Source organism: Pseudorca crassidens, chromosome 8 (genome assembly GCF_039906515.1).
Source record: "Pseudorca crassidens isolate mPseCra1 chromosome 8, mPseCra1.hap1, whole genome shotgun sequence".
Lineage (NCBI taxonomy): Eukaryota > Metazoa > Chordata > Mammalia > Artiodactyla > Delphinidae > Pseudorca > Pseudorca crassidens.
The window spans coordinates 69,990,576-70,003,701 of record NC_090303.1 but is presented as its reverse complement, the minus strand read 5'-3'; the positions used below and the strand labels follow the sequence as shown (position 1 = coordinate 70,003,701).

Below are 13,126 nucleotides of genomic sequence, written 5' to 3'. Positions count from 1 at the left end.
CTATATGCACCCTATGTTACCTTTCTAAAATCAGAAATATTCTGAGTTCTGAAAACATGTAGCAGCAGAGATTTCAGATGAGACTGCGGGCCTTTATTCTCTAAATCGTAACCCCAGAACATATTATTGAACATATTCTCCCATTCTTTCAAAGATGATAATGCCTTTGAACAATTGTTTCCTCAGTAATTGTTTTTATTGTTTTCAAAACAAACAGGATCTTTATTTTTTTGATTAAAAAGTAAGCTTATTTAAAAATTTTTAAACACGATGAAAAAGCTATAAAATAGAATGTACAAATAATGATTTTTTAAACTCTAAAGATAATGACAATATCATCACACTTCACATCATATCCATCAGAAAATCGTGTGGCTCTATGGTACTTTCAAAATTACCCAGGATCCGACCACCCCTCACCTCCCTACTGATAGTGCCATCTAGTGCCCGATTTCTGCAGTAGTATAAGAGGTCACCTTGTGCCCTTCTGCCCTCCCCCTGCTGCAATCACTTCTGTACACAGCCCCAGTGTCCTTTTTAATCTAAAGTTATATCAAATAAAAATAGAGAAAATATATAACGAACCTGGTTTACCCATCATTTTATTTCACCAGCTATCAAAAAGGCCAATTTTGTTCCATCTACACCTCCCTCCATTCCCTTTCACACTGGATTATTTTGAAGTAAATCTCAGACATCATTTCAGCTATGTAAGAATATTTTAGTCTGTATATTAACCAAAAACATAACCATAATACCATTATTCCATCTAAAAATTTTAACAATAATTCCTTGATCATAAAATATCCAGTTTATTCACAGTTCTCCAAGTCTTTATTTTATAGGTTTTTGTTTGTTTTTGTCATCTGTTGTTTGAATCTGGACCCAAATAAGGGCCACACATTGAAATTGGTTGAAATACCTCCTAGATCCTATTTGATCTGTAGGTTCCCCCGAATTAATTTATTTTCCTTGAAGTTTTTTGGTTGAAGAATCCAGGTTGTTTATCCTGAAGTGTTTCCTTAAGTATGGATTTTGCAGACTGTGAATCAGTGGGATCATTTAACATGTTTCTTCCTATTTTTTTTTTGTAAATTAGCAGTTAGATCTAGAAGCTTGATAAGATGTTATTTTGTTTTTATTTTTTATCTTTTCATTTTTTGCAAGACTACTTCATGGGTTGTGTTATATGCTCTGGTTGGCAGCCAGTGATGCTCGTTGCCCCCATCCAGTCATCTCTTAAGGGTTACAAAATGGTGGTATTTTATCGTTCTTTCTTTGTTTGTTGATTGGAATACTTCTGTAAAGAGAAACATGCCCTCATCACCGATTTGATTACCCTAAGGTATAGGAAAGGAAGGATAATGCTCTATTCTTTCCTTTTATTTACCAGTTTTCATGGTTTCTTTTTTTTTTCCCACACCACGAAGCTTGTGGGATCTTAGTTCCCCGACCAGGGATTGAACCCTGGTTCCTCACACAGAGGGCACCCTCAGCAGTGAAAGTGCAGAATCCTAACCACCGGCCCACCATGGAATTGCCCTGCCAGTTTTCAAAATAATAATTTGGTTCCCTAACGCCCTTTAAAAGTGACCAAAGAGGCTTTTGTTTGGTTAGTTTGGGTTTTAGTATCAGTAGTAACTCATGGATTTAAACGTGTTTGTTTTGTTTCAATCCATTGCAATTATGACTCATCATTTTTCAAATTGTTCCATTTTGCCCATTGGGAGCCTCTTCAAATTGGTTCCTCAGTCTTTTTGACAGTATCCAAGTTGTCTTTGTTACTGAGCTAACACACAGGACCGGTTTGTCAAATCAAGCATAGGAATCAGCATCAAGCTTTACTAATAACTTTTAGGCAATCAGGAGGCTCAGATGAAGCAGAGAGACATCTGAGACCTCAAGTCTTGTCCTCCACGTCCTTCTTCTCCACGTCAGTAATAATCCTGATTAAGAGACAGAGTGTCCAAGTGAGGTTCACAGAGTTCCTCATACAAAGGGCACGTTTCAATTATGAAACTTAAATTGTGAAATATTCCATTTTATACTCCAGAGAGTTGTCAAGCTTCTCTGGGACATTCTCTAGGGAGGTGTGCCTTATGGACTCTGGGTTTATTTACTGTAAGCAATCCTTTAGCTGGGGACTTCCCGCTAAGGGCATTCCATAGATACCACTTCTTCCTCCTAGCAGTTAGTCTTTTTATTTGAAGGTTCAATTGACAAGGAGATAAGACCAGGTCACCTGCTTTCTTTTCTGTTCCCAAAGGACATCCCTCCAGTAAAGAGAGTGAATGGACCACAGGCCAGCTGCTCTAATGCCTTCCTCCAGCTGCCTTCCTTGCTTACTGGTATGGCTGGGTAGTCCAGGCTCACTTGTACAATCCTGCCCCAGACCCGAAAGCAACCATTTCTCCAATGACTCCTGATTCTTTTTAGTGGTAAATGGGAATTAAGGATCACAAACTGGGAATAAAGGAAAATAATTCCTTGAAGAACATTTTTACACATTATTCTTTGCACACTTCTTTAATCATCTCCTTAGAATAATTTCCCTAGAAGTGAATTGAGCTATCAAAGGGTCCACAGTATAACCTTTGATTCATTGATCAGCAATGGCATGTATCAGTTTATGCCCTGTCTGGAGTATATAGCTGTTCTTGGGAATAACCATTTTCCCAGCATTCTCTTCAGCACTGGCTGTTGAATATTATTATTTTTTTATTTTATTTTATTTTTATTTTTTGCAGTACGCGGGCCTCTCAGCGCTGTGGCCTCTCCCGCTGCGGAGCACAGGCTCCGGACGCGCAGGCTCAGCGGCCATGGCTCACAGGCCCAGCTGCTCCGCAGCACGTGGGATCTTCCCGGACCAGGTCCCAAACCCGTGTCCCCTGCATCAGCAGGTGGACTCTCAACCACTGCGCCACCAGGGAAGCCCTGTTGAATATTATTTTAAAAGTTCCAAATAATAGATCAAAAATGATCACAGTAGGGTTGATTTTTTTTGGCATTTGTTGAGTGCTAGTGGAGATGATATGTTTTCATATATTTATTGACTCTTTTTTTGCGAATTTACTGATTATATTCTTCGTGTAGTTTTCTTCAGTATTTGAGATATATTAATAATTCAGCTGAAATATATGTTGGAAATATTTTCAGAAGTTATTGTTTTTTGTCTGTGTTTATTGTATCTTGTTTATTTTTTACATTTCTTCATATTAATAGCATTCGAATCTATAATGTTGAGCATGAATTTTTTTAGCTATGGTCAAAAATACATAAAAGTCACCATCATAATCATTTTTCAATGTATAGCACAGTGGTATTAACTACAGCACGTTGTTGTGCACCATGCATTGAACAATTTCCCTTTCCCCCTCCCCCCAGCACCTGGCAACCACTGTTCTACTTTCTGTTTCTAAAATGTTTTGTTCACTTTTTAACTTTCAGTTCATCAGAGCTCTCAGACTTCTTCTTTATGATTTAGCTTTTGTGATCATAAAACAAAAGTTTAATGTCCTAAATAATTGGAAAATAAAATCCTGTTTACCACCACTCAGGTAAAGAAACAGAACATTGCCAGTAGCACCCTATAGGCCTCCCATGTATCCTTTCCCAATTGCTACTCCCTCCCTGTCATAATTTTTATGGTATCCATTCTCTTGCTTCGTTTATTACCTATATATGCCTCTTTAAACAAGTCAGTTTAGTTTTGCCTGGTTTTGAACAGGCATACCTTGGAGATGGTGCTGGTTCAGTTCTAGACCACCACAATAAAGCAAGTCACACAGATTTGTTGGTGTCCCAGTGCATATAAAAGTGATGTTTATACTATACTGCAGTGTTTTGTGTGTAATAGCATTATGTCTAAGAAAAAATGTACATACCTTAGTTTAAAAATACTGTATTGCTAAAAGAATGCCAAAGCAATTACAATAGCAACATCAAAGACCACTGATCACAGATCACCATAACAAATATAATAATGAAAAAGTTTGAAATATTGTGAGAATTATCAAAATGTGACACAGAGACATGAAGTGAGCAAATGCTGTTGAAAAAAACGAGGACAGTAGCCTTATTCAACAGAGGGTTCCGTGAACCCTCAATTTGTAAAACAACACAGCATCTGTGAAGCACAATAAAGCAAAGTACAATAAAATGAGGTATGCCTGTATAACAGTGTCATACTATATATATTCTATTGTAATTTGCATCTGTCACTCAGTATTATTTGTAACATTAGTCCATGTTATTATATGTGACTTGTTTGTTTTCATTGCTGTAAAGTATTCCATTGTATCCTACAATATGCTTATGCATTCTATTCTTGATGGACATACAGGTTTTGGAGATGATTATGAACACTTTTGTACATGTTTCCTGGTACACATACTTTTCCTCAGATATATGTCTAGGAGTAGAATTGCTGGATCATAAAATATAATATATAGATATCTTCATCTTTAATACAGAATCCCAAACTGTTTTCCAAAGTGATTGAACCAATTTGAACTTCCAACAGCAGAAACTGAGAGATTCAGTTGCTCACATTCTCACTCTCATTTGCTAGTGTCATATTTATTTTTGCCATACTGATGAGTGCTTAATAGTATGTCATTGTGGTATTATTTTTCACTTCTTTGATCACAGATGAGGTTCAACACTTTTCATATGTTTACTGGTCATTTGGGTTTCTTCCTTTGTAAAGTGGCTACTTCTTTGCCCATTTTTAATTCAGCTGTTTGCCTTTCTCTTAAATGGTTTATAAGGGTTCTTTATATATTCTGGACATAGGCTCTTTGACAGTTTTACATGTTACAGATATCTTCTACTTTCTGGTTTATCTTTCCTTCTCCTTTATTGTGTCTTTTGATGAATATATATTCTTAATTTTGACATAGTCAAATTATTCTAGTACTTTTCAGTGTTGGTTTAAGATGATCTAAGTGACCTTTAAAAACGTTCCTTAACTGAAAGAACCAGTATTGAAATGTGCTTACAGTAAGCTTGAATTATTGTACAGCTGAGAGCTTAGCAGGCCTTCTCTTCAAAGAGAACGTCAGTGACAATAACAGTCACAGTGCTATACATTTGAAGAGCACTTTCATCATTTTCACAATTAGGCCTCCCATAACCGAGAATTGTTAAGTCATTATGATTCTATTTGGCTCTCCTTCAACAAATAAATCCTGCAGCATATATGAGTATCTTATTTTCTATAACTCCCAACTGTGTGGCATCCTGTGCCACCTTATGGTGCTGTTATATATGCATATGGGGTTCATATGGGCATATGTTCCATCTTCCCAACCAGGCTGAAATCTCCTTGACATCAGAGGATCTGTAAATGCATCTTTGTATCTCCTGTGGTACTTTGCATTTAGTATCTAGAAAGACGTTATAATATGCAGGGCCCTTGAACACTTAGCCTTCAAAAGAAAAGAAAAACAAGTTTTAAAAGACATGCTTGAATTTTCTTTTAAGGTTTAAATTGATTGTTGCATTGCTAATATGTAGTTGATTAGTGCTGATTATCCAAACCACATTTCAACCAATGAATAGAATCACCTTCTCTTCCCAGACCTTACAAACAGCTAATTTGTCTTCCACATCCTTGTCTATTCTACTATGGCCCCTGGTAGAGATATTGATGGGAGCCAAGGGGGAGCACAGATAATTCAGAACACGGATAATCTACTTTGTCTTTCTTTTTTTTTCTTTTCTTTCTTTCTTTCTTTCTTTGGCCATACTTCACGGCATGCGGGATGCAGGATCTTAGTTCCCTGACAAGGGATCGAACCTGTGCCCCCTGCACTGGAAGCGTGAAGTCTTAACCACTGGACCTCCAGGGAAGTCCCTTGTCTTTCTTCCTGAATGTCACAAAATCCAATATATATTTATGCTCATTTGTTCTCAGGTAGAAATGAGTCCTCTTGAAAATGCAACTGAAGTATTGGAAAATAAGAATCAGCAGCTGAAGACTCTGATTAGTCAGTGTCAGACAAGACAGATGCAGAATATTAATCCCCTGACCATGTGCCTGAATGGAGTTATAGATGCTGCAGTTAATGGTGGAGTTTCCAGGTATCAAGAGGTGAGGATTAGATATTGTCATTTGAAAGTTTTCATATGTGATTTCTTAAGGTTTCAGAAATCTTTTTTCAAAATATGCACACATCACATCAGCCTGCTATCATAGGGCTACAATTAACACAACCAGATTTCTTTGTTAGATAGAGCAAAATACAGTAATTTGTGATGCACACTTACTCTGTTTCCCAAAATGTGATATTTTGAGGATAAAAGAGTGTGTGTGTGTGTGTGTGTGTGTGTGTGTGTGTGTGTTTTCTTGGATGAATAAAAGAAGTGAGGGTATCGGGATTGTTTAATGAATGTCTACCTAAACCCATTTCCCTGAGCAAAGAGTGGTTCTTGGACATAAAAAAATTTGATCTTGTTTAGAAGATATTTTAAGTGGATTTTTCATCTGCTGTCTTAGTTTTAAACAGAAAGGTACAGTAGCTTGGAAGGTGAGGCCACCATCTTGATCATTCTGAGTCTTAAGGCAATTTATTTTAAGATGTAATGTCATAAAGCTTATTGATTTGTATTTGCTATTTGTTTTACCAAAGGTACAAAGTTTATACAATCTCTGATCTCCTGTTAACAATCATTTCCTTATATTCCCATCTGACCAGCTAACCGTACTCAGAATCACTGTCTGTCCCCCAAAAGTGGTGTATAATGGTATCATTTCTTTAAAGATGACTTTAAAAAACAACAACGGTGTCTTTCACTTCCTTTGTAACTCTCCTGAAGTAAACTGACTATCCCTTCTCTTACTAGGCATTCTTTGTCAAAGAATATATCTTAAGTCACCCTGAAGATGGAGAGAAAATTGCACGGTTAAGAGAGCTGATGCTTGAGCAGGTAAGGGGAGCAGAAGCCCATCACCTTCCCCCTCTTCTGCGTAGATACATACTTGCTTAACTGGAGACCCATCTACATGGTTTTCAACATCAGTGATCTAACTGAAGCTAGCAGTCAGGGGTTACAGATTCACTTGTAATGTATCCTAACTTGCTAATTTCTACGTTTTCTTCCCACTTTAATGCAAAACAAAACCAAAAACCAATGAGTAGACTATGGCAGCCCCTTACAACAAACAACCTCACGTCATCTCTTGGAACGTTATTTGAATAGTCTCCCCAAAGACTTGATGCCAACTTTTCACTCAAGATTTTGGGATCAAATAAGTTCAGGCTAACTCAAAATGAATAAATAAATGAATGAATGAGATTCTTACTTAAATATTAGAATAAGGAAGTGGGCAGTCAATACCCTTTGCTTTAGAAGTATCCCGTTGTGCAGACTAAGCCTATAGATTATATGATATGGACAAAACTAGATACAACCTCATCATTTTCAACATTACAGAAGCATAGTTGGTTTTTACTTCTTTGGTTCCATCAAGTACAAAGAACCAGAGTGAAAAATCTGTTGCCTGCTGTGCCCCTTTTGATAGCTCTTGGCCTGAAAATGGTTTGAAAACCTCTGAGGTGGGAGACATTATGGTTGGGAGGCTGGGTTCAATAGGAAATTTTATACCCGTGAAAAATGGAATATGTATGATAAAATGTGACAAAAGCATCTCTCTCCACTTGATAATACCAAATTCAAAAACAAATAAAACATGCTGTTTGGGATTAAGAAATGATGAGGTTGTATCTGGTTTTAGTCCATATTTTATGCTCTGAAGGCGTAGTCCACAAAACTTAATACTGAAGGGAGAGAAGTGGCCATGGACAAGGGCCATGGCTGGAAGAGGGTCAGTTGTACAGATTCTGAAAAAGAGAGAGGAATTACTTACAGTTGACCTGCAAGGAAATATAGAATAAGTTAAATTCTCATTGTGGCCCTGGGGGTGACGTAGATTCTCGAAATGAAGTGAGCAGCTTAGGTTATCCGGTACTGAGGATTACGGAACGACTTTAGCCTTTTTTGATTTTTAAAAGTCTGTATTTTACCAGCAGTCTCTTATGAGTGATTTGCCTCACCCCAGGATACTTTCCTGCTGTATTCAGTCTGACTGAATTCTTTCCCTCGAGTTAAAATCAAAAGGGTTAAGAAGTCTCTCAAGAAAAATAAAAATTGAGGGACCTTGGTTTCCTCCACATTCTGCCTGATTGTGTTCATGGGGCCTTGTGGAAAGAGCTATGGCCTAGGAAGCATTAGATCCTATCATAGGCCGTGTAGTGCAAGTGACTGCCATGTGACCTTGGGCAAGTCACGTCTTTGTGGGACCATAGGAAGGGGGTTGGGCACCGTCCTCTGGACCTCTGTGAGGTAGTTCAGAGAACTGTCTAGTAGACATGGAGATGCAGTGCCCCAGTGCCCCTTCTGGAAGGGAGTTGTGGCCCTACCTGCTAGAAGACACCTTAGGCTCTCAGGTCCTCCGGCGTTGCCTCTGCTGCAGAGAGCCACGTAGCCTAAGATCTCCACCTTCCTAGATGACCTGCGTCCAGTGACTGGGGAGGAGAGACAGAGCCTGGCCATTTGGGCCCAACATAGTACAACTGTGACAGACTGTTAAAGGTCCAGAGCTCCCCTGGGGTTGGCAGAAGGCTGCCAGGCTGCCATCCAGTTCAGTTCCTTTTTTGGTCAAGTCCCACTTCTGCCCCTCCCTCCCTCCCTCCCACAGGCAGTGATCTCAAGGATACACCCCAGTAAACAGCCTAATCTCCATGCTGGAGCCTACTTCTGGGAGAACCCAACCTGCGACGTTATCTGCACAAAAGGGAGGGCCCCTCCCAGCTAGTGTCTAAGATGCAAAGGACTGAGGCATCTACACTTAGGCTCAGCTCCTCCATCCCTCCTACCTTCCCCACAGAGACCGAGCTCGCCCTTTATGCCTCAGACATAGGCTCCACTCAAGCTGTTCCTTTCAAGCTGTCCTTGATGTTTATTTCAAGGTATTTTTATCTTTATGCAAATGTGCTGGTGGCAGATGGGCATCCAGAGCAGAAGTTACCGCAGTTCTGACCCCTTTGGAAGGTGCTGGATGCTCTCACCCCCCAGAGTCAGTACTGTCTGCCCTGGCTTTCAAACTTGAACCTTCACGGGCTGTAAAGATAAAGTGCCATTGTGGTGACATGTGATTTGTTTTCCTCTCAGCCTCTGGAATTTGTTCTTTTGACCACTATAGCATGGGGAATTTTTGAAAAATGTAAAAGACAGCTGCTACTCAAATCAAAGGAATTAAGCACTTTTGATACCTGTACAGAGAAAACTTGTATGTTTATATTCATCTTGGTTTAGGTTCTCACAGCAGGAAAACTTTTTTAAAGATAGGAGCTGTTCCTTTTTGCATGAGAATAAGTGAACAAGAATACTATTTTTTTTAACAAAAACAAGAAGCATTGCAACTGTTAGGGAATTTCCGTTCACCTGTCCCTTCCTCCCTGACAGATTTTGAAAATCTGAGAGAGGGAGGGAGAAGAACCTGATGGGAGAGAGAAGGGAAACGTGGCAGAGAGGGCGCCATCCAGAAAAGAGGTCCCTGGGGGAGACCCACCTGCCCCTCCTAACAGGGAACCCCCATTCCCTGCCCCATCCTGAGAAGTGCAGGAAGGGGCCAAAGAAACACTTAACTGTTTTAAAATGGTGGTTGTCATAGGTCGAAAATCATGGGAAAGAAACTTGAGGTAGTAGGAAAATCAAGTCTTTGGAATCAGAGAGACCTAAGTTCAAATCCTCATTTGTCCTGTAGTACATGCAAAATTTTAGTACATGCAGGATTTTAGTACATGCAGAATTTTATAGTACATGCAGAATTTTCTGATCCTCGGTGTCCTCCCCGGTAAACTAAGGATTGTTGCTATCTTGTCAGATTGAGAGACTAGCAATATTGCATGCAAAATGCATGGTACCGTGCTTGAATCCCCTAGCAGGCACTTAGAGGAGGTACCCACTGATGTGGATTTTCTCCTTCTGTTACTATCAAGGCACAGATTTTGGAATTTGGCTTGGCCGTGCATGAGAAGTTTGTACCTCAAGATATGAGACCGCTTCACAAAAAGCTGGTCGACCAGTTCTTTGTGATGAAGTCCAGTTTAGGAATACAGGTAAGTACACAAAGTGTCCATGGGGGGGCAGTCTGACCTCTGCCATTTGCTTTTTGGTAGAGGGACGGTGAAATATCCAATAGTGACATCTTTTGGTTTTTCTACCAAACTGCACCATTTTACCAGAGAGCCCTCAAATACTAAAATTGCATTAACTTCTGTTTGTCACTCTCAACCTTTATGAAAACAAGAAAGTAAATGAGAGAAAGCTTAATAATAATGAAACTTACCTTTATAAGTTCCCTATAGAAAGACTTCATGACAATTACAATGCACATCTAGTGCAGCGAAATACCTCACGAGTGATTTTTGCCCTTGTAATTACTATTCTGAAATATTTTCTTTACTACCTCTTTAGGAATTCTCTGCTTGTATACAAGCCAGTCCAGTCCATTTTCCTAATGGAAGCCCTCGCGTGTGTAGAAACTCAGCACCTGCTTCTATGAGCCCAGATGGTACCAGGGTAATTCCTAGACGCAGGTAAGTCATATTCTGAATTATCTTGACACTTTGGCATCCCCACAAGATGATCTGGAATGATTCTCTTGTTCTTTGCGGCACAATTTGTCAAATACGCAATTTCTTAATGAAATAATTAACCCTTGAGGCAGCTGCAGACATCTGCCACTGGTAAAACAGCAACAGCATGAGAAATAAACTCAGACATTTGATCATATCGAGGCAAACAGGAGACAACAAAATGGGATGTGCATATTTTTTTCCCCTTTGGTTTTATACCATGCCAGCATGTGATAAAGTACAATTCAGAGACTGAGTTAACAACCATTTTTTTTCCCCCCAAAACAGCCCATTAAGTTACCCAGCTGTCAACCGATATTCTTCTTCCTCACTGTCCTCACAAGCTTCTGCTGAAGTAAGCAATATTACAGGGCAATCAGAAAGCTCTGATGAAGTCTTTAACATGCAGGTACTTGATTAGCTTTTTTGTCTGGTCCTGTTTATTCCCTTTCTGTCTCAATCATGAGTGTTTCCGTTCACTCTGCTGTGCTTAGGAACAGACCTATGAGCGAGCACTTGACTTAAGGACAAACCTTTAAACACTCCTGTTGCCTTATTGGTCTCTGGAGTCTACAAAGATGATTCTCTCAAAGCTCCCCCATCCACTGTAAGAAGACCTGAGCGAGCCATGGGAAAGCCCGGGCAGGCCGTGAAGGGGGGCACTTTGAGCTCTGCCTCTGAGTCGGGTCTTCAGTTAGGACTCCTGGAGCTTGTCACCACTGACCTCTTAGCATTTCTAAGTGTTTTGTTTTTTTCCTTTTAAGAAGATATGGTTTAGGGGCCCATTGTAAGATCTCTCCACTTAGGTACATGTTGGAAATTTCCCATAATAACACATTTTTTACAAAATAAAAAAACATAGATTTTAGGGATTTTAGCGTCAGTGTAACTCTTGCAACCAAAATTTGTATTTAGATTTGGCTGATAGGTGTTGATAGTAACTCAGTAAGATTCAGCGGAAATTTTCCTCACCACTGTCTTTGGAAAAGGGGCATAATACGTATTGCCAAATTCATGCTTTGAACACATTACATTGGAGAAAATGCAAAGGTGTGTTCTCTGCCTTTTAGAAGCGCTCACCTATTGACCTGCCCGAGGCTGGGAGTCTTTGTGCTTGTGCTTTAGTCAGGGAGCCGCTGCTAACTGCTCCTCAGTCATAGGATGTATGTAGCTGAAATGAACACAAATGCAGTCCTTTGGCAGGAGTCAAAATCGCAGATTCTTGATGAATTCAGAGGCATCCTCATCAGTCTGAGTTAGGGAGATTTTTTCCATGTTTCTTACTGGACTTTTTTTTTTTCTAATTTGAAGAAAGAACTGATGATTTTGTTTCAAATGTGTCAGCGTTTTCTGCAGCCTCTAAGCCATGTTTGATAACAGCTCCCATGTTTTCCAGCCAAGTCCATCTACCTCAAGCTTGAGTTCTACTCACTCTGCCTCGCCTAATGTGACAAGTTCTGCTCCGTCGAGTGCCAGAGGTCAGCGCCAGGGTGTGGGGTGGACTAAGGGTGCCCAGAGAACCTTCCAGCCCCCAGGAGCTGTGGTGGCCCCCGCATGCTCAGGCTCTCTCCTCCAAACGGGCCCAGCCCACCACCCTGATGAGCCTTTCTCTCCTTCTCTTGCCAGCTTCTCCTTTGTTGTCTGACAAACACAAACATTCCAGAGAAAACTCTTGCCTGTCCCCGAGAGAGCGGCCATGCAGTGCCATCTACCCGACACCTGTGGAACCTTCTCAGGTAGTTCTTGTGGGATGGAAATTCTAGAAAACGAGGAAACGTCTGGTTGTTGCGTACGTCTCTCTGCAGAACCTCACGGTAGCTGCCAGAGGCCACCAGATAGGCTGTGTTGACGGGTCCAGCTGGGTGAAGAGCACACCTCTGCCCTGCGCCTGTTGTTAGGAATTTCTGTGTGAGCCATGTGTCTGATGTGGATACGTGGGTAATTGCCTGAGCAGGAAAGCTGATAGGGAAATGGGAAATGATTTTACCCACCTTGATCAGACTAATTTCGTTGCTGCTACTTGAACATTAGGAGGGGTGATTGGGTAAATGAGTTGGGGGGTGTCTGTCTGCATGTGTCTGTAACAGAAATTTGGAGGAACTTCTTACATTAGCCAAAGACCCTTGAGGAGACGCATGGCTGCCCAGCCGCGTTTCTTTTTGCCTCTACCTAACTCGAGAGAGCTGCCATGGATTCCTTGCTGAGGTACCCAAGAGTGAGGAACATGTCTTTTTACCTTTGCCATTCTTCTTTGATGCACTGAGGAGGAAGCTGAATCCTAGGGCCTCCCCTGCAGCCCTCAGGAATAAGGCACGTGGCCCTCACCACCCACCCCAGACTTGGTTTTGCAGTGATCTCTGTTAGTCCGAGTGAGAGCAGGGCCAAGGTTTTGACCCTCTGGGCCCTTCAAGCGCTTTGAAGGAGGGTTTCAAAGATAAGATTCATGTGGAGCCCTGAGTTTTACCGATTATTTGGGGAAAACT

The 13,126-nt window shown here is 40.6% G+C and overlaps 1 protein-coding gene across 4 annotated transcripts in view; it reads left to right on the top strand.

The window, feature by feature from the left end:
• The window catches only part of DOCK4 (dedicator of cytokinesis 4), a 481,211-nt gene that overhangs the window by 456,311 nt on the left and 11,774 nt on the right, over window positions 1–13,126 (top strand). For 3 of the 4 annotated variants that reach the window (XR_010945592.1, XM_067746757.1, XM_067746756.1), the window contains 7 exons: window positions 5,918–6,094; window positions 6,847–6,930; window positions 10,005–10,124; window positions 10,483–10,604; window positions 10,932–11,052; window positions 12,040–12,121; window positions 12,270–12,379. Coding sequence is in view for 3 of the 4 variants with exons in the window: in XM_067746757.1 (XP_067602858.1) it covers window positions 5,918–6,094; window positions 6,847–6,930; window positions 10,005–10,124; window positions 10,483–10,604; window positions 10,932–11,052; window positions 12,040–12,121; window positions 12,270–12,379 (816 nt within the window). In the remaining variant the exon portion in view is untranslated. The remainder of the gene's footprint in view (window positions 1–5,917; window positions 6,095–6,846; window positions 6,931–10,004; window positions 10,125–10,482; window positions 10,605–10,931; window positions 11,053–12,039; window positions 12,122–12,269; window positions 12,380–13,126) is intronic. The other variant, XM_067746758.1, reaches the window with a different exon arrangement.